The sequence below is a fragment of the Acanthisitta chloris genome, unplaced genomic scaffold (assembly GCF_000695815.1).
Source record: "Acanthisitta chloris isolate BGI_N310 unplaced genomic scaffold, ASM69581v1 scaffold11673, whole genome shotgun sequence".
Lineage (NCBI taxonomy): Eukaryota > Metazoa > Chordata > Aves > Passeriformes > Acanthisittidae > Acanthisitta > Acanthisitta chloris.
Genome location: NW_008665458.1, coordinates 33671 through 57085, shown reverse-complemented (window position 1 = coordinate 57085; position 23415 = coordinate 33671). Strand labels below are relative to the sequence as shown.

The 23415-nt window shown below is 37.2% G+C and overlaps 1 protein-coding gene across 1 annotated transcript in view; it reads right to left on the bottom strand.

Moving 5' to 3' along the window:
- DDC (dopa decarboxylase (aromatic L-amino acid decarboxylase)) overlaps nt 1-23415 on the bottom strand; it is a gene marked incomplete at its 3' end in the record, with an annotated part of 39097 nt that overhangs the window by 4335 nt on the left and 11347 nt on the right. Inside the window, exons 4-8 of the mRNA XM_009071770.1 lie at nt 18886-19020; nt 15053-15196; nt 8507-8573; nt 6466-6560; nt 4554-4621 (exon numbers count right to left, since the gene is read on the bottom strand). Coding sequence (XP_009070018.1) covers nt 4554-4621; nt 6466-6560; nt 8507-8573; nt 15053-15196; nt 18886-19020 — 509 coding nt within the window. The remainder of the gene's footprint in view (nt 1-4553; nt 4622-6465; nt 6561-8506; nt 8574-15052; nt 15197-18885; nt 19021-23415) is intronic.

Sequence of the window (23415 nt, the reverse complement as noted above, 5' to 3'; positions counted from 1 at the left end):
AGCAGGAACGGGCAGCATGACTGCACGACTGCATATTTAAAAACAGACAAGAAACAGACACAGAGGATCTTTTTATGGTGATAGACACTCACACCAGAATGTGAGACTAGCTGAAGTAATGTTAATGTTTGCAGTCAACAGAAGTTATCTTGAAATTACTGCAGTACAAAGCTGTGTGGGAAGAGCTGTTGCTTCCCAAGCCCCGTGCACAGCCGCGGTGAGGCTCTGTGGGTGTTGGCCACTGTCTCCATGCAGCACTGGTGGCAGCAGCAGCAGCCAGTGGTAGGGATGATGCCAAGACTCAAGACTTCCCTCTTGTACCACCCTGCCCTTAGCTGGATCCAAGACACAGTTACTGACAGACATAGTACAGCACAATGTAACACTGAGCAGCATACCTTACTATTGCCAGCTAGTGGGTGGTGGGACTGGACTGAGGTTCAAAAGCCACTGTGTCCCTTTTAGAGAGAATAAGCTATGTTTTGCCAAAGGTTAATAACAAGATTTTTTCCTGGTTCATGCATCACGCTGTGTATGACTGACTCACCTCCACAAATGTTGGGGTTTATATAGGCAGAAGAAGAAGAAGAAACCATAAATCAAGAAGGAAAAGACTGCTACATCATTATATTAGGCCTATAAATTACAGAATAATCAAAAATTATGTCAACGCAGGGATACTCTAAATGACAAAAGTCCAAATCTTTTTTTTCTGGGTTTTAATGTAAAATTGTACATTTCTAAGTAAAAATCTAATATGCAATATTTTAGTGCATATGTCTAGAGGCACAGGCCAGTACATCTCCCACTCTCATTCACACCTGGACTGTTGCTATAAAACTTCCTATTCAAACAAACAAAAAGCCTTCCTCTTACTAATGGTCACGGAAGTACCAAGGTTAAGAGCAAAGTACTTGCCTTCAGGTATGGAAAGTATGTAGCTAAAGATAAGTAAGTTTATGACATGAAAAATAGCAACAGATTTTCAGAATGCTCTCAATAATAACCTATTTGTGTGCTGGAAATGTCCTGTGGACAGAGGGAAGAAACTATTAACTGAAAGCAGGTTTAATTAGAGTAAACATTTTTAACAAGTCTTCAGTTGTTCTACTGTAGTTTATTCGATATGTTTGATTACTTTGATATATTTGTGTTTCAGTAGCTCATTCTGTATGCAACTAATCCAAGTTACAAGCAATATCCTTAGTTGTGTTATGAGAGCTTAATTTCTTCTCCTGTAATATGCTGTGTTAAACAGTGGAACTGACAACCGTTCTACAGGAACATCTAGTCTTAGAAGACATAAAAATGCTGCCATTTTGTACTGCCTTGGTGATGTCACTACTTTTTGGAAAGCATCTGGGGACTTCACAGGTCTTAATCTGGCAAGCATGAAAAACTATCTAAAAGGATTACTAAAATAAATCCAAAGCCTGGGCATCAGTGTATATGAACCACTTGAGTTGCACCTCCATAGTTCGTGCCTAGATTTCACCCTATGTATTTAAACTTCGCAGTAAGTGCCTGTGTCATCTGGACATGAGTGGTGTTCTTAACTTGCTTTGCAAATACCCTTGGTTGAATGAGGAATCATAAATATGTCTTTCACAAACATCGCTGATAAACCAGAATGTTTTTAAGCTTGATGTTATACTAATAAGCCAAGATCTAGCATAAGTGGCACAGATTCACATATTAGTCCTCATAATACAAAAGGCACAGCAAAATTCCTGGTTGGATAATATAGTGAAAATCTGTGAAAAGTGACTTTCTTGAATTGCACATCTGCAGCTTTTAGCAGCCTCACTCTATTTTGTCAATTTTTAATAACAGATAAAAAGGTGACTTCATGTTACAAACCAACAGGAAAATTTGGCTTCAATCTGTGTTCAAGTTGATCAATTTCATTCACTGAAGTCAGGGAGAAAAGTACAGTTTTGCTTCAAGCAGCCTTCAAGGCCAGGCTGGATAGTGCTTTGAGCAACCTGGTCTAGTGGAAGGAGGACCTTGGCAGGGAGGTTGGAAGTAGATGATCTTTAGGATCCCTTCCATCCCAAACCATTCTCTGTTCTATGATCTACAGATAAGCATTTCATGTAACCACCTTCCTTCCAGACACAGAAACACCCTTCCCAAGCAGAAGTTAACACTTAAACCTGGAAAAGAGTAATAAAAAAAGGCAAAAATACCAATACTTTCACTCTCTCTTATTTTACAATATCCCAATATACTAATTAAGCAAGTCAGGCAAAACTGACTGGTAGTTTCAAGGCAAAGTCTCTGAAGGACTCTAACATTTGAAGTAAGGAAATATACCCTTCTTGGAATGGCTGTATTAAATTCCTTTTTATAGGAAATTGACTGCTCCTTTCTGTACATCAAGAAGTCTGAGAATATTTTACAAAAGGTTTATAATGAAATTGCCTCCAAATCCAAAACGACATCAGTGCCACATATTGCACTGAGCAGTTAAATAATTACATTACAGATCTAATGGCTAGATTACCTTAATCAGCTTGCAGTGAAAAGAAATGGGAGTGTTTATTGGGGAAAGTGCTGAGGAGCCTGGGTTATTTAGAAACCTGCCCATCAACAGAACTCAGTTTAATTTGATTCTGAAATGGTGTTGACTGTTTACTGATCTCTTTTCTGTGTTACCACAAAATCATGTTTAATATTGGATCATAAAAGGACGGACTATGTATCCTTCACAGTTGCTTTTTCATACCAGGTCCCTTCATCCTGTATTATCACATTTCACCTTTTCAGGCAGTGTTATAGTTGATAGAGAGGTAAATTTTGGGCGTGGATCTTAGAAGTAGCTGGAGAATGGATTTGGCTTCAAGTCAAAGAGTTTAAGTGTATATTTCATTCTTTATTAAGTGAATAACACCTATATATAAGTGCCTTGCTGAAATGAAGCCTGGATGGCTATAGTTATGAAACTTTCGCTTTGAGTAAGGAGACATGTTGCAAGGTCCCTTGAGATTCCTTGTAATAGAATCTTCCTACTTATGAAAACAAGCATTTTATGCAATGGTTTATCTAAAAAAAAAAAAAAGCAAGAAACAAAATGGAGAAAAATACTTTCCTAAGTCTAAAGTCTAAGCTTTGCTAAGAAGAAGCTAAGATCATCTGAGGTGCGAGAATAAACTCACAGTGTGATTGTATATACCTTGTTTTCCTGGAAAGCCAGGTAAGACACTTTTAACATAGCTCCACAGGGTTTTCAGAGAAAGCAGAATTAATGAGAAATTAAACTGTTAGGGACTAGACTCTGGGCCCTAACTGTCCTACAAACATTAAAGAGAATGATGGTGTATTGTCTCATTTCTGAGTGGCTATTTTGTTAACAATGTCTTTGAGTGATGAGAAAAAGATGTTGAGGAACTAGGAAAGGAGTTTGTTTCATCATCTTCCTATTTCCATACACACAGAGACACAGCACGTTATGAGGTACTTATAAACTGGAGTGTTGGGTTAATCTCTGCCACTACTGATGAATTAGGGTCATAATGTAAGTCATTTACCCTAAGGAAAAGAAAAAAAAACATAATGGCTTGGAATAGTAGAAGTGCCTATGTCAGCTAAGATAATAAAGTAAAAAATGTAATATATTACCTGAAAAGTCAACTTTGCTGGGGATATTTAAAGAGCTGAAGGTTAACCAAAAGCAACTGAGTGATTGCTGTCTCACATTTATCCTTCTTTTAAATAAGATGACCTATTTCTGGATGATGTTTGAGAGTATTCTTTTTAACATTCATTTTTGCAGTTTTGCAAATGTTATTCTCTTATAACTGAAATTAACGTTTTCCTTAATTTTGAAAAATAGTCTGCATCTACTGAATAGCTGTTTTGCCAATAAGCGTCACTAGTTGTGATGCTGGTAAAAATCTAGTTTGGGACACAATAGAACCATCTATTATGGAATGCTTCTAGCAAAAACATGCTGTTATTACTGCTATGGTACTTCACTTTGTTTCAAAGTATGTCTTTGGGTTTCTATTTTGGCATCTTTTCATATCAAAATGTTGTCTCTGCTGCAATCTGGGGAAATTGAAAATCGGTGCTAAATTACATAAATAGTCCTTTTTTAAATCAGCTGCTTTTCATCTGCTCAAACATTTTTAGAAAGGCTTTTAAAAGAATCAAAGCTGGAGCAAAAAGAAATGTTATGGAAACGATAAAAAACCCCAACTCACCCTGTTTAGCATGCTCTTCACTGCACTAATACCCTTAAATTAAGGGGAGGGTTTTCATTTATGTTTTAAACAGTCCCAAAATGGAGCAAGGATGAATCTGCAGACTTTTGGAGATTTCTCCTTCTCTCTGGAACATTATGCAGAGCTCAGGCCTATTTCTAAATTTTACTTTTTTGAAACTTGGATTAAACGAAAGAGTGAATTTTGTAAATAATTTACAAGAGTTAAAGCTGTCCAGATCTCCTCATTTCAATAAAGAAATGTAAATAAATGTCTACTGATAGCAAAGCAGACTAACATAATGTGATTGTTGTCTCTTGTAATGTTTCCTTTTACTGTAATACTTACCACATAGCAGAGCAGTCAAAATTCACTAGGAGCCATTTGTGAGGATTAAAGTTAAATGAATCTGCAAACTGAGCATGGAAAAATAAAAACAGAATTATGAAAGAGAAAGGGATCCTTGTGCTAGTGATACAAGTGTGTCAAATTGTCTGAGTACACACCTTACTATGAGTGAATTCCTGAATTGGGTCTTTAAATGTTCAAGCAGATGTCACCTTACTTAATAACTATTATAACTAAATCTTCATTTATTTTGTGAATGGAATTCAGGTTACGTGTGCAGGCTGCTGCTATTATCAACATTTTCAGCATTTGTTAACAACTACACTTTTAGATACATATGTTTTGGAAAAGTAGATGTCTCATTGTAAACTAAAAAACCAATCTGCATAGTCAGAAACATCCACTGTGGTTCATATATCCCATTTTCCAACAACAATTCACTAAGCTTTCTACTTCCAAGAATATTAAACATACACAAAATTCATACCTAGAGACAAATGATATATTTAAATCAGAATCTGCGTATCGCAATCATTCTTAAAATTACAACTGACTAGGAAATTATTATATATTTTTATTTTTTTACTCCCAGGGTATATTCTTTAGTAGAATTGTTTTTTCAGCTAAGTCAAAATACCCAAACAACAAAGAGTCAGCACTTGCCATACATGTTTATATAAATCATGTGCCAGGCCTGGTTCACTTCACATGTGTTTAGACACGGCAAGAGAAGTAACACAGGTAGGTAAGATGGACATCATGTGGGAAAACCTTCATCCATGTGTTCTGTTTTAACAAAGGCAGAAGTCATCAGCCTTAAAACAAAGAGATGGAGCCTGGCAGCTCCGGGGTCTGACTACTCCACACTGCACTTTCCTGTTCTCATTTGCTTCTCATAACTTTCCCTGTCAGCTGTAAACTATTAACAATTGCTCTAATAAGAGAAGATTGTCTGTCTGTCTGTCTATCTATCCATCTATCTATCTATCTCCCTGTATAATGCAGGGTAGGAAACCTATTCATGGTTCTTAAATATTTGCTCTTATGACAAATGCTGGCTCAGACAAGGGATGCTGTTTCATTTCCTTCAGGAACCAATAACAATAATTCAAAAAATATTCCCCCACAGGAAATTACAACAAGCTTCATTTGCTGATAAAAAAAAGAGACAGAAAGAAATGCTTTATTTGTGAGGGGGTTTTCCCTCCTCTTCTTCATTAGTCACTACCTATCAGTGCTGTGTTTAAACTTCTGGCTTTACCAAACAGTAATATTTTCTCCACTGACGTGGAAGACAAGGACTTATCTGGCTGTCTAAGGGGAGCAGCAGGAAATTGAAGTATCCTTATCTAAGCAACTGAATGCCAAGTAGCTCAGCAAGGGGTGGGAGGGAAAGAACAAGAGTGCTGTGGGGGGAATATTTCATTTAGCTCTCTTGGTTATTAAACCCTGTCTGTTTGAGATAGAGCTACTGGCTCTATCCTATATGACTTTCAGGATGTAAGAAAAAAAATCAGACATAATGAGCTCATTGATTTGTTGAACTTTTTTTTTTCATTGTTTTTGTGCAATGTAGAATTAGGGTGTTATAAATGTGTCTTTTGGGATATTTGGGGGAAATTTCCTCTTTGCTATTTTGTAAGATGCTTTGTTGATTCACTACGACTTGCTATTCTGAATGACAAACTTCTACATAGTGATGTAGCTTGCATCATCCTGGTATAAACCAGTAAAAATTATATAAACTTAAGTAATACAATAGAATATACAGGGATTTGCAGTGCAAACTGATGTGTGGCTAACTCAGACATTCTGGAAGAGCCATTAATCCTGGAGGCATAAGAAACACACAAATTCTATGAAAGAGCAAGGTTTCAGTAGGCTGCTAGAGAAAAAAAAATACTTCATTCACCTCCACTCCATTTAAAAGATGCCTAAATTCAGGGCAGATGAAGGCACTCCCAGCATAGGCTGCATCAATATGCATCCAGATACTTTCCTTATTACCTAAAAAAATAATTGAAGGGGAAATTAATTAAACAGCGGATTAAAAAGCCCTATTAATTTGCATGAAACCAAATGCCTGGGAGATTTTTCTTTGATGTTATTATTTTCTCAATTTAAAATTAAATTAAGAGATTAAATGTTTCTACCATCTGGGTTTACATTAATACATAATGATGTATACATAACTTATTATTTTTCCTCCCCTCTTCTACTTGAACAGAGTCCTTACATGTCTAGGTTTATCTTACTAATATTAAGCAACATAAAATATTATGTGATTTGGATTTAAGAACCATTATAAAATACACTTTAAAAAGATGTAGCTACAGATTTAGCTATCATTTCTATGTTAATAAAACTGCTTTAGCAAGAGGAGTTAGAATATTAGCCATGCTCCCTACTTCTAACTCATGAATCACAAACACATGTTTCTAAGCAGTATTCTTCACACACTGATCTATGTGCATGCACATGCTTTTGAGCTATGTGAAGCAAACTATTTAATTCAAGGGCTGAGACACAAAAGCAAGTGTTGAAAAGTAAAGAAAGTGCTAGTTTTGATTAGTCACTGAATGGTTTCTGCAGACATATTTTGGCATAGGAGCAGCTCATGTATTCTCTGAAATTTAGGATTCACACTCTTCTATAGATCACCTGTGTTAATGGATTCTGTAACAATTCTGGTCTATGAGTTGATGGCTGAAGCCCACATAACATCTGTACACTGGTCACCAAATAATTCTGATGGGTATTTCCACATACAGAGGTATATCCATTCAGCTCTGCAATTGGGCACCAAGTTCATTCTGGAATTTGCCTTCTTGTGAACTACATTTTCTTTTTGCATAATAGTCTGGAAAAAGCTAATAAAATATTATTCATAACATCCACAACTTAGGTTTGTTTGAAAACGTTGAAAGTTCAACTGATTATTTATTTTCCAATATACTTGGTTTGAGACACTTCCTTTATTTCACAGGATCACTACTTATGAGTTGCTAGACCTAAGAGTATTGGTGTCACTGTTTTATTGGGTCAGGTTTATAGGAATAGCCCAAACAGCAAAATAATCTGTAGCTGCTAAGCAGACTACTAGAAACCTGTTTAGAAAGGAGAACTGGGAGAAACTGAGTCTCTGGGGCTTGCACTGAAGAGCAGGAAACCTCACAAAGCAAGTACCCATCATACAAATCTCAAAGTTTTAAACCCCACCTGAATAAACTGAAAGAACATCAAGTCTAGCTGTGTTTCTCTGAGGCTGCTTCCAAATGCTTATGGCTATAAATTTCCTGTTCTAAACATACACTCAAATGGATATAGTGTGATTTAGATGCATTTTCATCAGCCAGTGTGTCTTTTCGACCAAGCCCTGCTGCAGATCAAAGCTTGGCACAACAAACCATTACATAGAAACACTTACGAGGAGTCCATGACCTGATCACTGTATTAAACACCCTGGCACTTTGTCTATTACCTTGAAAGAGGGAGAAAATTGTGGAAGGGAGAGTAAGGATTAAGAATACGTGTGGAGTTTTGGTGCATATTTCCTTTCTTTTTACGGTTGTTAGAACCAGGCAGAAACAAAACACTTGGTCAGAGGAGAATTACAACTTTTCCCTGATATTCACCATTCTCTAGAAGGTAGAAGGACTCTGAAAAAAGTGCTACAAACTGAAGCATTTGCAGTAATTTTTAACTGACAAGTGTTTCCAAATACGCCTCCTCCCAAAAAGGAGAAACCCTTGAGGCAATATCCTCAATACTCTTCAATGGTTTGAGACCAAATTTGCTGCTTGACCTAATATTAAAAATAAAACTGTAATCAAAGATCTCATCTATAAGTAGATTTACAGAAATTGGACACTGACACTGCACAGTGTCCTGGAAATGACTGTGTGGCCTAAACTGGTATCTGCAATTTTTAGAAAGAAGCAGCAACGACTTACAAATAGGACCCAGTTCTAAGAGTTTGTCAAAGGAGCAGCAAGGTGTGGTTCCAAGTGTTGCACAGAACTGCAGGGAAAAAAAAAAAAAAGAAGTGTTACAGCACAGAAAATTACCAAATTGAAAAAAAAAGAAACAACAACAAACCCATCTGCAAAGGCAGCAATAAGCAGAAAGAACAGATGATACAGGGCAAAATGAATCAACCTTAGCCATTACCTGTCCTTAGTGGAGCTCTGAGAATGTGGGTGTTTTGTTCTTTTCAAAGCTCCTGTAAGTGTCCATTGAAACAGATGCATAAAATCAAATGTTAACATAAAATTGACTGATAAGTACAGCAATATAGTCACAGTATTATGCTAATGCTATATTTTATACATTTTCTATGTGTTCCACATGCATATCGTGTGACCCAATACTAACCTCACACGGGCAATTGCCATCAAAATGATTTGCATTTCATTGTATGTATGCAAGTTCTGAACTTAAGCAACTTAAAGGTGCTGGAATTCTGTCGACAGAGTAGATCATCAAATGTTGCTGCTTTGATTAGAGCCACAGCTCTGCAACAGAGATTTGTAACTGATTTATACTCCATGGATCTGCAGCCTGAACCTGTTCACTAGTAGCATATATTCACTATTATGTTTGCAAGATTTTTTTTCCAAGAGAAACTTCTCCCAAATTCATCCTAAAATACTGAAACTCTTCTTCCTTCATTCTGTTAATGTTTCATTTAATGTATCCTTCTCTGTGACCAGTGGGCCAAAAGCAGAGGCAACATAAATGCTGAAGTTTTAGCAGCAAAAAGAGAATATAACTAGGTGAAATGAGCTATTGTAATTTACTGGGAATATGCAGGTAGAATTATAACCAAAAAACCAATCCCAAACAACTACTAAGTGCATATAAACTGACATTATTTTATTTTTCATTGCTACACTTATGTCTTAAGCACCCTGTCTCATTTCTGAAAGCACTAATAAAGGCTGGGTCTGGCTTTTGTCTCATACTGAAATTTTACATAATAAAAGACACTGTACAGTTTAAATAGACAAAGAAAGGATGCTGGTTTTTAGTCCAAGTACTGAAGTACAAAAGAATTAGATAATTAATCCAAGGTCACACACAAACTATAGCACAGCCAGAAAATTACTACAAAAATGTCAAATCCAGAATTTTGCTTTTTTTATTTTAGTAGTTCTGGTTACTTTTTCTGCCAAGTACATTGTCAATGCACTTTTTTTTTTTGTTTTCAGTTTTTGATACATCTGCAATTAGCCACATTTTCCTGGGGGTGTGTGTGTTTGCTTGTCCCTCAGGAAATTCATGACAAAACCTATAAGAAGAGAAAGGAAAACCTAAATGATACTTGTCCATCCACTAGACCTCTCAATAAACAAACCTACTGTTATAGCAAAACATGAAAAAATTAAATATTAAAATAATAAAGGGACAATTCAGTATTTTTTCCATATCAAGCTACTAATAACCTGAGTCTGAAACAAATGTGGTTGTGAAAATGAGAAGCACATTGAATATACAGTTAGTAAAATTGTGTGCTAAAACATTTTCCCCTCAAAATAATTTAATCTCTATCTGTACTGGGCCTTCCCATATTCCTGAGACACATGGGAAGAACAGAAAAATTAAAAGTGTCTTGAGGTATGTTTATGACTTCTCTGGAAGACCAATCACGCTTTGAGGGAGGTTACTTTGAAAAGATTGGAGGATATTTTTTTTGATAGGAAAAGCTTGGTCCCTATTTTTAATAAGTACGAGTGAAAATATATATATTACATTGTTGTCTACTTAAGATGTTCCCACAATCAGGAGAAATCTGCATTTCATCTTTGGCTGAACTATACATCTACACATTGGATCACAAGAAATGGAGCATAACATGATGAAAATTCCAATTTTTCTATAGACATAAAGAATAGGGGTTAACCCATTGGACTGGAAAATACTCAAAAGAGTGCACTGTAGACTTAACTGTGCTTTTATACATATATTTTATGATAATATGGTATGAACTTTCTGACAAGATTAGAGTGAAATTATCTAGGCTAGTCCAGCAATTAAAATAACAATGGAGATTTCACAACAGGAAGTTACTCATTATTGTTATTAGTGTTGTACTGCAGTTAAGGTATTCTCCTTCTAATCAGAATAAGATGAATGTTTTTTCAATGAGAGATTATAAGCATTCAAACATATACTTAGTTGTTTAAATAGTGGCTTATACTGTAAAATGTACCTCAGTTTCTAAAGTAATTTTGTTTTCCTCTCTGTAGGTGTCTCAGCCTCAAAGCTACTTGCTTTAATTCTCAGAAACCACTTAAAAGTGACAGCATCTGCTCTTGTCAGGGCCCTCATTACCCTGCCTCAGTACTACAGAATGAATCTAACTCAATTTGTAGCCTATGTAACACCAGGAAAATCACATTTGTGCAAAGAGCAGGGGACAGGCTGCATCACAGAGATGGGACTGATGGCTCAGTATAGCCTGCAGGCCTTATTCTTTCCAGGTTGTGCACTTCACATTTGACTCAGCCCTGGTTGCAAATACAAAGCAGCTAAAATGCTTACATCAGTCATCTCATGTATTACTTTCCTGAAATGAAGAGCTGTGTCAGAAAACATGCATGAATCTTTATCATGCCTGAGAGCAATGACACTCCGTATTTTCAACTGGAAGACTTTCTACAGCTTTCGAAAAAGATATGGACCCATTTTGCACAGTTTCACCACTAAGCTTTTCATTTGCAAATAACTGAGGCAGAACTTTCAATGTTCCCTTAATGTTTTGATTTTCTTCTACTCAGTCCTTTACCAGCTTGCACTCATGAGAATGTCTGTGGCCTGGAGAAAACTGCAACAGTTCTCTAAATCACCATTCAGTGTTTTACAAAACAGCAAACATTCACAAACTGTGGGTTAAGGAACATCACCCTAGATGTGTGTACGTGTCTCGAGAATGCTTATTCCGAGTGCAGATCTGCGGTCAGGATCTAAGAGTTAACTTCTACTGAAAAGAAGTCTGATTTATTTTTTCCTGAGTGAGTCTGCATACAAGTACAACCTGTTTCTTAATATCCTACAGATCATCATTCAGAAGAGTCATTTCAGCTAGAATCAGAGAGATTTCACGCTGGGCAGCGAGGCGATGATGTTAGTAGCTTTATACTGGATGAGGTTGTTGAAGTATATTGTACTATATATGTGCCAGCTGCAATCAGTGTTGATTTATGAAAGACAGCATAAAGCTTACAAGCCACTTACACACACTAAATCGAACTAGGCTTGAATGATTTGGACCCCACATCTGAATTTAGAAGTGCTTAACTTACTGGTGTTCACATTTGAGCATCTCAGTCAACATTCAGCCAACACAGAGGTCTCAAGCTGGGAGCACAGGGCTCAGCTGAGAAAGGCATTTATACATGCTCTTAACCACCAGTTTGTGTTTAGAATTAATAAAATGCACATGACTTCAGCACATGCTTTAAAGCTCCTCCTTAACTGGTGGCCAGGTGAAGGGCTGTGTATCAAGCCATGCTGGGAAATTGCTCCTCAGTAAATCATGGCAACTTTAGTGCCTCAACACCTGACATGGTTAAGTGCTTTGTTTGCACAATCTGCTTGCTTTAGTATATTAAAATATCTCTGTTTCAATTTCTGCAAAACTATTTTTAAAGAGACAAATTTACACAAGTAAAATAAAAAAATAAAAATACAACAACCAAAAGTAGAGGTCTGGGTACCCTATTGGCAATAGTCTTCACTGAACATAATGATATACACAATGCTAGTGCTAAAAGATATTGATGGTGGATAGGAATTCAAAACTCCTCTTAAAGACAATGCTTCTCCCCAAAATAGTCTGACTGCCAAATCCTATATACATGAAAAGCAAATCTATACTTAACAAATTGCCGTAGTGACAGAAACTGTTTCACATCAAGCAAACCTGACCCTGATTCTCCACTCACCTCTGCAAGGAAAGCACTTTTATCAAGTTCAGTATAATGAATCCTCACTTACTCATTAAATATAAGAGGAGAATTATGCCTGTGAGGCATTGTAATTTACTTGTATTTTTTCTTAATCCCTTGCAAACTTTTTCTTGCTTATAAGGGAGACTGCAACAGCTCGAGTGCAAACAAGAAGTCTTCATTAGGAATGATCTCTCTGCTGTCACAAGTCTCTTCAGGCAGAGTTTCTTCCGTCAAACTTGTTGCTTTGATGTTGAATCACTCTCCTTAGTGAAGGATCAGTGAATACAGGGAGACAAGGAATCAAGTGGTGTAAGGTGTTTCCTTGGCAATGTGCATATCTTTGTCACCAGAACAAAACAAAATAGCACCAAATTACTCAAGAACAAAAGAATTGGAAAGGCTTTTGAAATCTGCAAGCCAGGAAAGGGAGCAGTAACACAGTGCATGGACTGCTGCTCAGCATGACAGGGAATTAGCACACCTTTTGAGTTAAGAGGCCAACCATAAGGATAATGAGATCTAGTTTAATTTAAGCTGACATGTTTTATGTATACAAATAAATGGAAGACCTGGTACAGGCCATACGAACTCAGATGGAGCCTCTGCTGTCTTTGAAAGCCTGTTTTGCACAGCTAAACAAACAGAGGAAGAAAAACAACAGTTAAATCACCCTTTGTAAAGGTGTCACTGAATACATAAACCAGAATTTTTTATTTCCTCTTGCTACACATAGAAAAATCAATAATGAATGAGTATTTACGAGAGGCAAGTTCCTTCTTTGTTTTGTTTTGTTGTTTGGGTTTTTTTGCTAATGGACAAAGGCTGAGAAAAAACACATTAACTTTGTGGTTAGTGTATGAAGATGGGATATAGTGCTATAGTTGTAATTGTTTAAAATTAACAGTGAGATATACAAGTATGATCCTATGTAAGGTATTATGAGCTGGGATCATATAACAGAGCAATAAAACATGTCTTATGGCACATCTCCACCTCAATAGATGCAGCCCACAGAAAAAAAGTTCATTTTGGAAGCCCTAGACATGCTTCATTTCTCAGTCATAGTCTTACTATATCAAAAAGCAACTGACAGGATGTGCTTGGTCCTTAGGACTCACTAGTGCTAGGCAGCCTAGAAATTAGCAGCATTCTGCATATATGAAAACCACTTTTCACTCTAGTCATGCTCATACTACATAAAAACAGACTCTAAAGGTTAATAACAAGAAGAGTAAAAGGATTACATTTTTGAAAGGGCTTGGAGAAATTTAAGCTTCTTTGTCCAATTTGGCACTTATCCATGACTATAAGCAAACTAAATCTACTAATTCTTCTGAAAACAGTTCATTGAAATTCAAGTCCCCTTAGCTTTTCCAAAATGTTACTGCATGAAAGAAAAGAAACAACCGTCATGTCAGACATGACTTTTCTGAAAAAATTGTGATATACTTTTGAATCTCTTAAAAGATCCCATTTCTAACGTTCTCAATTTCTAAAATAGTTGTGGGTGGGGTTTTTTCGTCAGTTTTTCTTCAGTGAAGGCCAGTAAAAACATATTCTATGTAGCATATTATACCCCCTAATATATCTATACATCCCATGGTCTATATCAAGTTTTGTAGAGGCATAGTGCTTGGAAATAAGCAAAAAGGTTTGTTGATGATGTACAAAACCACAACAGAAGTTACTTACTTCATGGGGAAAAAAACCCCAAATGCTGAAATGTGGTTTTAAATTGAAATCATAAGATGTTTTTCTGAACTGACAGGAGGAGTAAATCTGATGACTAAGCAAATATTCTTTTTGATCAGGTACTTACCATGGTAGGACCAAACTTTAGAATTTTATCTAACACTATTCTATGTCAAAAATTGGGGGATTATGAGCTTAAGCTACTGAGACATAAATGTATTTGCTTTTGCTGAACTGTGTGAAAGAAGGAATCTCTGGCAAAGAAAGTGGACAGATAACAAGAAGTGATGACACCTAAAGTTTCCATAGCTGCTTTCCCTATTGCTCACTTGCTAGAGATTAGTTACATACTTGCAAATACCTGACTGACAATGTCTGATCTTGATGATATTTGGGGTATATTAGGGAGGTTCATTTCTTTGCTAAAGTAGTAAGGACGTGAAGCTTGTTTGAAGCTACTTAAGTTTGAGAGAGCATCGTGTAATTTATTGCCTTTAAGCATATTTTATGTGTAAGTTATAACCTGAAAAATAAAGGCAAACAGTTCAGAATCCAAGGGTTATGAGATTGTAAGACTGCAGGATTACATGCAACTACAAAATTTACCCCTGTTTATTCAATTGTCTAATATAATCTTAAGTCCTTTTAAAACATTATTTTGCTAAGAAGTGCAACCAGCTGCTCCAATTAGTTTCTCCTCCTGCACAGAAAGGCACATGAAGAACACTCATGGAACATGTCCTAGAATTCTAGCTCAGCTGCCTATCAATGCCTCTGGTAGGGATGAGATCATCATGTCAAAAGTAGCTTATCCAAAGCAATAAATCCACTGATTAATTAAAATCCAGTACTCACAAAGAATGGTATAAGACCCGCAGCTTTGTCTTCATCCAGAACTTTCTTCAGGGCTGAACCACAAACACTAAATGTATCATCTGAAGGAACATTTTTAATTTTCACAGCACCAATCAATGCAGCCCTTTCCACAGATGAGTGAGCCTACAAGGAAAGGGCAAGTTTTAAGACAGACATCTTTTATTGGCATGTAGGAAGTTTATTTGAATTTTAAAAGTAAAAATATTAATTTTTTTCAAGTAAAGCAGTGCTTAGGATCCTGGGACTGTTGAGGATATGTAACAGATACCTCTCCCTCTTTCATATAGGTAGACAGACAGATGGACATATGCATATACATACACACACACACAAAATACACTTATAGAAACCCTGAGATATTCCTGAGACAATTGCCATGGCACCATTTGGACAAGAGTTCAATTAACCTTAGTGAGAGCTTTAATTAATATGGTAGAATTGAGGTACAGTTTCAGGATTTGGCTCTAAATCAACCAAAAAACATGCAGATAATCAGCTTGCCTGATAATGATCCAGTTGCTCACTAGCATATTTTTATGGTGTACAGCTTTGCTGAACTCCAAAATAATGCACATCATGGTATGGTATAGGCTGAGGTATTTTCCTACATGACCATTTTTTTTAGATTATATACTGACTAAATTGTGATCATTCGTTTATTTGGTTGGACAAATAGAGATCATTCCCAAAACATTACTTTATTTTATTTACAACTTACTTATTTGAATTCTCCTGAAATAATAATTTTTAGAACATAAAGCACATTTCAATGAATAAAAATAACAATATCACTAAGAATTTCTAAACTTGTGAAATGCAATAGAATAATAACTAGAATAATAAGTGTATTGGCATTGAAAGATACATTTAGCCACAAACACTCTCCTTCAGCATATGACTAAAACCAAAGAAGACTGTTTTACCTTCCAACTTCTACAATTTCATAAATCATCATGAATTTGAAAAAGGAGAAAAATTCCTCACCTTTTCATGTCATGACTATTCTCATTCACGATCTCCATCCTACCCTTGCTTATTCTTGCTAGTGCCTACAAGAGCACTTATTAATTCTATTTTAATTCAGCATATAAACACAAAAAGAATAAGCCAAAACTTTGGTTGAACAAGATTATATAAAGTTTTTGTCTTTCAATTTCACATATCCCTGGAATGACATGTACTAAAGGCAGATGTACCATTAATTTGCATCTCAGCAGTGCCTCTTGTACTTCAGAAAATCTGGAAATCTAGATTTGAAATATAACTTTTCAAATGGAAAACAATGTGTGCCATAGCAATACAATACCTCATTTAAGTGTGCAATGGAAAAATGTCTTATAACTTTTTTATACAAGATTTGCAAATAAGAAAACTATAATAATACACTGAGGTTGTTAGCCAGTCAGAACCTCTACATTGCTTAATCAAGACTCAAAAATTGTAGCAAGATTCTCTTCCAAATGCATTCTTGCATTGTTGGGCTCTGTCAGTGAGTGGTTTTCTGTCCCACGGAATGGTTTATGTTTACTTTCTTTTGCGGATTATTGCCTATGAGTCACACGGGTCTGTTCTTAATGCAGGAGGAACGGTGAGCTCTGAAATAATCTGCTTTGAAAGGTCAGCAGTGTCTTAAGGCAAATCCTTCTGTAAACATATGATCCTCTGACCTTCAGTAGGCAGGAAGGCCTGTCAGTCCTCATTTCAGGTCAGCCACTTACATGGGACAAAAAATCAAAATGAGTAAAAGGTTTTGTGCATCACTGGATCAGTCTGAGCTCCGGGACTGGTGGTCTGCGTAATACTGACCTTAGGGTCCCAGGCAAAAGTAAGGACAAATATCCTTTGTGCCTCTTGAAAGCAGTTATCTTTCCTCATATTTTCTTGTCCTGAATCTTCTCACCATGCAAGTGTAGTCTCTCTTCCCACCAGCAAAGAGCAAGTGCACTTTTTAACTTGTTCTACAGTGCTTTTTAACATATACTTAGTAGCAAATCAAATTAAGGCTTCAATGGCCATTTTATTCTGCATAATCAGTTATTACTTTAAAATAAACATTAGGTACTAAGGAAGGGGGGTTTTCTGTCTCACTGGCATGTAGGTAAGAACATTTCACAGCTATTAAGAGAAACATTGCTTAGCCCTTCAGTAGGATTAGTGTGTCAGAAAGGTAGCAGCAGCAGAACCCACAAGAGTACAATTTATTTTCATTAACAGTAAGAGCATCTTATGGTCCTGTCCTGCTGAGAACTTAGCATAACTCAGTCTGCTAAATTCCACTCACAGTCAGAAATCAAGGATTACGCTTTCTGTCTCCTTATAAGAAAGATCATAGAAGCTTTCTTCTTAAAAAAAATAATGTTTTGAGCTTCTTCAAGTACTGTGACCAATCTGCTTTATATTCATGCATTAGGTTTGTCAGTGTACATGCATCTGCCCCCTGCATGTGTATAAGGGGAGGATATATGTGTTTGTTTGCACATGAGTATGTAGGAGGAAGATAGTGTGTGCACAGATGGACACACAACCCTGGATGTAACAAATGATGGTCTAGACTTAACACAACTGAAATTAACACCTTATTTACTTATCTTTATTCACTTTAAACAAGCTCTTTTTATAAAGAAGCAACACATGTAACACTGACCTCTGGATATTTATTTGTTGTATTATGGTAGCACACATGAGATTCCAGCCCACTTACCATAGAATCATGGAATGGTCTGAGTTGGAAGGGACCTTAAAGATCATCTAGTTCCAAACCACACTGCCATGGGCAAGGACATCTTCCACTAGGCCAGTTTGCTCAGAGCTCCATCCAACCTGACCTTGAATACTTTCAGAGATGGAGCATCCACAGGGTCCCTGGACAACCTATTCCTGTGCCTCACCACCTCCACAGGAAAGAATTTTTTCCTAATATGTAATCTAAACCTACTCTATTTCATTTTTAATCCATTCACCCTTGTCTTGTCACGAGATGCTCTTGTAAAAAGTCCCTCTCCATCTTTCTTGTAGGCTCCCTTCAGGTACTGGAAGGCTGCAATAAAGTCACCTCAAAGCCTTCTCTTTTCCAGGCTGAACAATCCCAATTCTCTTGGTCTTTCCTCATAGGAGGCATATTCCATCCCTGTAATGAACTTGGTGGCCCTCCCGTGGACTTGCTCCAACAGGTCAATGTCCTTCCTGTGCTGGGGACCCCAGGGCTGAACACAGTACTCCAGTTGGGGTCCCATGAGTGCACAGTAGAGGGGCAGAATCACCTCTCTCAACCTGCTGGCCATGCTGCTTTTGATGCAGTCCAGAACACACTTGGCTTTCCCGGCTGCAAGCACACACTGCTGGCTCATGTCCAGCCTCTCATCCACCAGCACTCCCAAGTCCTTCTAATCAGGACTATTCTTGATCTGTTCATTCCCAAGCCTGTATTGATACTCGGGGTTCCCCTGACCCAGGTGCAGCCTCTTGCACGTGGTCTTGTTAAACCTCATGAGGTTCTCATGGGCCCATTTCTCAAGCTTGTCCAGATCCCTCTGGATGGCATCCCATCCTTCAGGTGTGTCAACCGCACCACTCAGCTTGGTGCCATCTGGAATTTGCTGAGGGTGCACATATGTCATTAATGCAGCTATTAAATAACAGTGGTCCCAATATGGACCCCTGAGGGACACACTTATGATGCACAATAAGATTTAAAGAGGTAACACCAAACAATCATCAATCCAAAGAGTTTATACTTAATTCACCTGCCTATTCAGATGGCTTAAATTGTTAAGTATAGATGCCATGTTTCCATGTGTTTGAGAGGTACTCACCTGATCGGAAGCATAAGCCACCAGTCTGCCCATGATCTCTGCTTCTGTTAGCTCAGGCTTTTCTGACTGCACCCGTTTGATAGTTTTTGTTCTTGCAGCAAGCAGTGCAATCAGAGTGGCCTCACTTGCACTTCCCTGTGGGACAGATTGAGGGAAAGTTCAAAAGGAAGATATTCCAGGAAACGAAAATCAACATTTTCTTCTGCATGAATCTGCGAAGTTGTTAACAGAAACTGCAGATGAGAAACTGTGTAATCTCCTGCTTTTTAAGAATATGTCTGACAGCAAGGGAAGAATCTATTCGATCTTGGTGTCCTCCTTCCTGATGCCTCTTTCTGTTCTCTTTAATCTCTGTGCTTGTTCAGTTAGGCACAAGCCTTGTAATCAGTCCTAGAGAGCTGGACTCACCAACTAAAACATATATGTAAAGGGTCTCCGGTCAGGCACCAATCAGTTGTTAATCTGTAACAATGGTAGATTAACTGTTGATTTCTGTTACTCTGGATTTCTACACAATTAAGTTCCATCAGGATCTGAATGTTAACTCTCACTTCTATCAAGAAACGTGCATAATTTATAGTTTTTCTTTAATATGTAGAATTAGCCTGGGCAAGTCAATTATTGTGGCTAAAAGAGAAAAAACACTGAAAAAGCAAAAATTCTATGATTCAATATAGCTAATTGCATTTCAAAGTATTAGTTATGTACGTTTTATTCATCACAAACACACAGATGAAAGGAACAGTCGCACACTATTTCTAAATTGCACTTTGACTCACAAAACATCAGTTTAAAATGTGTCTTAGATACTCTGTGGCAACAGAAAGGGGAAAATTTTTATCCATTTATCAGTAAATTTCACAGGAGAATACAACTTCCCATAAATTCTTTTTACACTTTTCATCTAGAACAGGTAGATGAAACATGCTCTAAACTCCTCTTTTAAACTGTAAGGAACAGTTTGTAAATACATGTTCATGAATTTCAATGTATTGGGGTGTCTATACCCAAGATCAAGTTTTTAGGTACTTTCAAAGTTGATCCATCATCATGTGAATCTTCCCCTGCCAAGCACATACCAGTGCAATGAATACAGTTGATCACATTAATCAGTATGTCCAGAAACATCCCCAGTGTCAACAAACTAACTTTGGAGTGATGTTTCTTATTCTGTATCAAAGTCTACCCTCCCTCTGTTGAAGACCTGTGTATACTTACTAATTACAACAAATGCTTAAATGTTTGGGAAGGCTTATGTCTTCCCTGGAGGTGGGCCTGATCCAACAGATTTCATATGTGAGAACAATCCCAGTGAATACAGACATTCTCCTATACAGAAGATAGCTGAGCTATTATATGAGATAAAAATGCCTTCTACACATCAGTGTCTCAACAGTGAGTGTACTCAATCCAGCTGAAATTCAAGAGTCCCCTAAATATTTACCAAATGTATTGCCATGACGAGTGTATTTTAACTGCCTTTCCAGTGGTGCGAGATTTGAGGAACGTAGATGCCAGGGCACAAAGACGAGCTGGAGGCAGTTATGTGCATTTCCTATAGCTACTGCTGCTGCATACAGTATTAACAGAGAAGGATTGGTGGGAGATGTGGTGGTTGGAGGTTGTTTGGGGCACAGCTACCATGACATTATAGAGTTTTCGATACTCAGGGATGCAGAAAAGGCCATCAATAAAACTTCTACCCTGGACTTCTGAAGATTAGACTTTGGCCCGCTCAAAAGTTTGGTTCAAAGTGTACCCTTGGAAAAAGGAGTTCAGGAGAGATGGACATGCTTCAAGAAGGAGGTATTGAAGGTGCAGGAGCAGCTGTCCTGATGTGCCGTAAGGTGAGCCAGCGGGGAAGGCGGCCGGCCTGGCTGGACAGGGAGACTTTGCAGGAAATGATGAAAAAAAAGAGAGTTTAGCAACTCTGGAAAAAAGGGCAGGCTACTCAAGAAGAGATCAGGAATATAGCCAGGTCATGCAGAAAGAAAATTAGAGAGATAAAGGCACAATTTGAGTCAAATCTGGGCACTTCTGTCAGGGACAGCAAAAAGTGTTTCTATAAATACATCAATAGCAAAAGGAAGGGCAAGGAAAACTTTCATTCCTATGATTCTATTATTCTATGATTATGGCAATTGGGGGAAATATTACAGATACATTATGGTGTAAGGAAACAAATAACTCTCTTGGGTCAAGTAAGGTACAACTGCCACATGGAGGCAAAGAGTGAACAAAATTCTGACTATTAATTACAGAAAATAAAATTTTACAATCTCCTCATTGAATCTTATTTTGTATGTGGTTTGTAGCCAGATATTCAGAATACGCATCAGAATATCCGAGCATGGAGAACTCATCCTACTTTATCTGTCTAAAAAGCTAAGTATCTGAGATAAAATAATTGTTTAGGGTCCCCAAATATTCAGTAGAGAGAGATTAGCATATCCAGAAGGCAATAATTCCATCTGTTTTAGGCAGATATTCTGGACTGAGATAAATGGCTCCTCTAACGGTACCTTCTTGTATGTTCAACTTTATTTGACAAAAGGTAAGATAAATCTCACCCGGTGTAAGTTTTCTGATGAAAAATGTCAACTATTGTGTCTTTGTTATTTCTGCCATTATCAGTGCAATATTATCTAAGCAACAATGACAAAAAGTACCTGTGCTTCCTGACAGTCCTGTGGGCTAGAATACCCTGGGTGTTCAGCAGACGTGAGAAGTGTTTTACAGTCAAGATTATCACCTATTTTCTAAGAAACTGGGTTTTTTCTACTTTTTTTTACAAGCAGTACATAATCTACTAAAGAACCCTGCATAGTCAGAAGATCTGCAATATGGGCATATGCTATCAGACAACATTGCCTGAAATGCCCTTTCCAGCAATTCAGCAGACGAGAATACTTTTCATTTGTGCAAACCACTGCAACTTCTGTGATGTTCATAGAGTTTTTCAGTTAAGTTGTATGTCCTGATGGTGACATTGGGCAACATAAAGCCTGCATGCAAGACCAAATTCCATCTTGCAAGTCCCTGAAAATAACCTTTCTAAATCTGTGTTCTTCACATTATCACGAGTTGTCTCTTGCATTTAATGTGTGGGAAATAATACTAAAATAATACTAATTCTTACCTCTATTAAAATACATATGCAAGGGGATACATAAAAATATTTCATATATATGTGGAAAAACATGGCTTTTTTTTGTTTGTTTTTGTAATTACAAGCCCTTGTAAAACTGCTAGTATATTTCCAGGACATGTGAGGAATACACTTATTAAAGAAATATGCATAAATATGTAAAAGAAAATGGCTGCTAGAAATTACAATGATTAAGGCACTAATTTGAGGTATGGAAATTTAGGCCCCCACTATCCTGATCACAGCCTGACTAGGTGAGCAAATGACTTGGGCTGAAAAATAGGCTCAGCTTTCTGAGGAGTGCCGCGAGGTACCCTGTCTGTTCATCCAGGCTGTTGTGTAGTCAATGTATCTAGCAGTTCTTGCATGAATTTCCTTATACAGAAACAAAGATGAGAAGGAAAGGGTCCAGCTGAATCTTATCTCCTGATATACATCATAGCCTAAAGGCATCTGAATCCAGCTACTTGGAAATGCTTTTGTGTATCTCACAATAGTCATAGGCTTTTTCATCTTGCCTCAGTTTCCATCAGTCACCTTTTTTTACACTGAGTCACCTTTTTTATACTGAAGTGTTTGCAGAACATGGTTTGCAGGGCTCTTCTGTACACTTGGCACCAAAGTCTTGTGCTAAATATTTCTGAGGAGAAAAAAAAACCCCTTGGTTCTTGAACTACTTGGCTAACTGACAAGAAAGACAAATCAGCAGTGTTCCTTGCCAGGCCAAAGATATTTCTGTCTCACCCCTAAAATACATTTTCTTTGCAGAGCAAGAAAACTCTTTAAAATTCAAAGTAGGTACACTTTTCAGCAGTTTATCTAGAATGAACAGCAGGATACAAACTTCAGGAAGAAAGTTGCTTTCTCGCTTATTTTTAAAAGCTGCTTCTTTTCTCCTCTTGAACACTGCATTCTGTATTAAGTGAAGGATGATGATACCTTTCCTTTTACCACAAGCAAACAAAGGTTGCCATGGCAAGCAGGCTCAAGAGGTGGAAGAAATATCAGCAAGAGCTGATGTTCATGTCCACCAGAGCTCTGAACTGAAATTTTCTTTCATCTTTTGCCATTTTCAAGTGTCATCCTGCACACAACAAGTGCTTCATATTGACATAGACTTTCAAATATAATTAAGAGCCAATTTTCACAGGCTCAGTTTTACCCAATACCACAATAATTACTTGGCATTTACCAAGAGAATGACTGGCACTTTCACACGCTCATGTTGTCTTTGCTTCACGCTTTCTTATTTGTATCATTATTGTTTCAAGAACAAGACAAGAAGATCTGCAGCACAAATGACATCATCGTAAGCAGGAACACAGAGTCAGCTTTTGATTCTTGAAATTGACTGGTTTCTGATGAAAATTATAGGCAATCCA